General features: G+C 34.0%; 1 protein-coding gene across 1 annotated transcript; it reads right to left on the bottom strand.

Annotated features, from left to right (window-relative positions):
• Window positions 1-1,666: 1,666 nt before the first annotated feature.
• On the bottom strand, window positions 1,667-3,183 carry LOC149615407 (nucleoside hydrolase-like). The gene is made up of 4 exons (XM_089857134.1): window positions 2,983-3,183; window positions 2,320-2,620; window positions 2,124-2,260; window positions 1,667-2,064 (listed from the first exon to the last, which is right to left on the bottom strand). Exons 1-4 carry the CDS (start codon window positions 3,181-3,183, stop codon window positions 1,702-1,704), a joined length of 1,002 nt encoding a protein of 333 aa, XP_089713260.1. The 3' UTR covers window positions 1,667-1,701.
• Between the last annotated feature and the right edge of the window lie 261 nt (window positions 3,184-3,444).

Here is a 3,444-nt window from a genome sequence, read left to right as displayed (position 1 = left end):
TATATTATTATTATTATTATTATTATTATTATTATTATTATTATTATTATTATTATTATTATTATTATTATTATTAAAAATTTAAATGAAAACAATTAAATAAAATAATTCACTGCTATTGAATTTTATTGAGTTCTTAGCATTGGCAAGCGTCTTTCTTTTTGCATAGATAAGGACTTATCTATGTAATAATGTCTTAATTACTCGACGAATCTCAAGACACTGGTTATTAAAGATAAGATATATTTTCTTCAAACGCAATTAAGACAGGTAATTTCAGTTTATTTCCAATCACGATGTTGAAAGGTTTAGTTTTAATTTCGCTTTTAACGGGCGCGGTTTTGGCTTTAAATGTTGATAATTGCCGTAAATTGCAATCGCATCATTCTTGCCGCTGTTTAGAAGCGGAAACCGATGATGATGATGATGAACAATATTTGCGGCAATTAAAGTGCAATTCTTTTAAAAATGGGCAAGAATTGAAGGAAGCATTGGATATTGTACGAGGGCTAAGTTTTTTTTCTATTGATATCAGCGATGGAAATTTGATACCTTACCCTAATGGACTTTTTAAGGTAATTAATTTATTTATTAATTATTTATTTTAGAAAATTAATTGTGATTAAATTTAATTTAATTATTTTTAGGAAATAGAAGCTTTAGATTTAACATTTACCGATGTCAAAATGGACTCGACGTTTAAAATGTCCGATGAAGTTGTTTTAAGCGAAACTCTTCAATCATTAAGCTTGACCTCTGTCCAGGGTTTTGAACTAGTCGAATGGGATAAAGCTTTCTCGAGTTTCTGGTCTTTGTTCAAACTGACCATCCGAAAGAGTCCGTTTTCGATTATACCCGTTTCGGCCAACACTACAGGGGCTTGGGGATCTTCTTTGACAATTTTGAACGTTAATGATAACGGGGTCAAATGCATCGATGACCTTTCGTTGTCCACTCTGTCCGAAGCGAAGGTTATTGACCTGAGTAATAATAAGTTGAAGGAAATTCGACGCGAAGTATTACCAATTTGTACTAAACGGGATTTGAAACCCGGACAATCTTGTTTGAAATTGGAATTTCTGAATTTGAGGTTAGTATTTAATCTCAATTAATTTAAGTCTTCATTTAACCTAAATTAATTTATATTTCCATTTAACCTAAATTAATTTAGATTTCCATTTAACCTAAATTAATTTAGATTTCCATTTAATCTCAATTAGTTAATTCTTCATTTAAACTAAATTATTTTAAATTTTCTTTTAATCTCAATTAATTTAAGTCGTATTTAATCCCAATTAATTTAATAATAATTTATTTTCAGTGATAATTTGCTGCGTCACGTTCCCGATAATTTATTGAATGATTTCCCTGAATTGAACAAAGTATTTCTGGACGGAAATCAGCTGACCACTTTGAACCAAGAAATGGTAATCAACATAGCTCCCAAATTAAAACATAATTTATTAATCGAGGCTGCTGGAAATCCATTCAACTGCGAATGTGAAACCATGAAATGGGTCCTAAAAAAACGTGGAAATATCCGAATTTTCGGGTCGTGTCAAGGACACCCTAATTACTCCATGATAGAAATCTTAAAAAATCAACAGAAATGTCTTTGAAAATTTCATGGAAAACGGAACAAGGAGTAATAAAACCAAGAGACGTATTGTAACTTAAATATAAGTAAATTAAAAGTTTAATTTATTTAATCCATTCTTGGGTTGTCATTGGTGTTAAAACCATTTTTAATTTCTCCAAATTAATTCGGTTAATTACTTGAATCTTATTTTTGGGTTTGGGTTTCTTGTCGTCTGGTTCAGATCGTCGTCGATCGACTACCATCATGCCTCTGGTCAAAGTACCGGTCAGTTCCACGCTGACCCATTCGTTTATCGACTCCTCGATTACTTCCGGGAAAAGGGTTAAAGCAACTGCTAATAAGTCCGGAACCGGAATTCCATCCGGGTAACTGTTAACCCATTGGTCAGTTGTGGAGGATTTAGTGACGTCACGGATTATTTTTGCAGTTTTTGTGTTATGTTTTATCCATTTAAAATACCATTCCTATTGAAACATTGATATCGTTTAAAAAAAACGCTATGCATTCATATTTACTGACGTACCCAATCTAGGGCTTGTCTGAAACTTAACTCCCATGGTACGACAGTAACCGGACATTTGAATCCGTCGATGACGTGTAGAGCCGCCTCAGGATCGCAATAAAAGTTAAACTCGGCGCTGACCGTCACGTTACCTATGCCTTTAATCACATTAATCTCAATTAAAACGCAATTAGAGCTTTAATTAACTTAATTATACCATCAATATTTCCACCCATGACGCAAACCTCCTTCAAATTATTGGAGAAATTTGAGTCGATTAAATGTGCAACGGCCAAATTCGTTAGTGGTCCCAATGCGATAACGGTGATTTGACCAGGGTATTGTTGTGCTAATTTGCATAAAGCTACGGCCGAGCATTCTTTTTGTATTGGGTTGTTAGGCGACGTTGGGTATAACTCGGACACGCCTCCGAAGCCATCGTTACCGTGGAATTCCGATGTGTCTAACGGAGCGCCGGACAACGATATAGCTTGACCACAACCAACGTAAACTGGGATCTATAGACAGAAATTAAATTGTGGGGACAATTAAAAACTACTTTCATTTTTTAATTACTCGTAGCTTTCCTCCTACAATAAATAGATTAAATTTGAAAGTACCACGTGAAAGAGCACATTCCATAGAGTAATTGCACCAAGTTTCATAAATTTTACTTATAAAATAAGTTAGATACTAGGGAAAGAAGTTTGTAACCTAAAGTTCAACTTTATTTCATCTACAACTACCTCTAACTTTATTTCTACAGTAGATAGATAAAAATTGAGGGTACACGTGATAGAGCGCATTCCATAGAGTAATCCCTCCAAGTATCATTAAATTTAACACAAAAATAACGTGGCTATAAATAAAACTAACTAACTTGGGCCTTATTTGCGGCTTTGGTCAACCTTCTAACGTTAGTGGCGGCATTTTCTGCGGAAGTATTGCCGAAAACGGAAGTAAATGCCAATATATCATGTTGGTCAGTCGTGGACAATGCCAGTAGAATAGCCAAAGCGTCATCAACCCCGCAATCTGTATCGATAACTAAGTACTTCCGTTTTGCGTCACAGCTACTCATTCTTAAACCAAATCTAATATATTAATAAATATCGGTCCAGGGTATACCAGTAAACTGTTCTTGGCTTCGTTACAACTTAACTGTACAGAGGTTGTTTTTCTCTCTTATCGGTTAACGTTACGTATGTATGAACTTCTCCAAACGGATCTTAAAAACCTCCACTTGTAATAAAAATCAGTTCCAATTTATGATTGCGATAAAAAAGAGCTTCAGAAACCCTGGTTTATATTGTTATATTAAAGCCATAAAACTTCCAAACCA

The sequence above is a fragment of the Phalangium opilio genome, unplaced genomic scaffold (genome assembly GCF_054372755.1).
Source record: "Phalangium opilio isolate 3A_F unplaced genomic scaffold, DU_Popi_V2 ptg000217l_1, whole genome shotgun sequence".
Taxonomy (NCBI): Eukaryota; Metazoa; Arthropoda; class Arachnida; order Opiliones; family Phalangiidae; genus Phalangium; species Phalangium opilio.
Note: the sequence above shows the minus strand (reverse complement) of the source record. Positions and strands in the feature narration are given on the sequence as shown.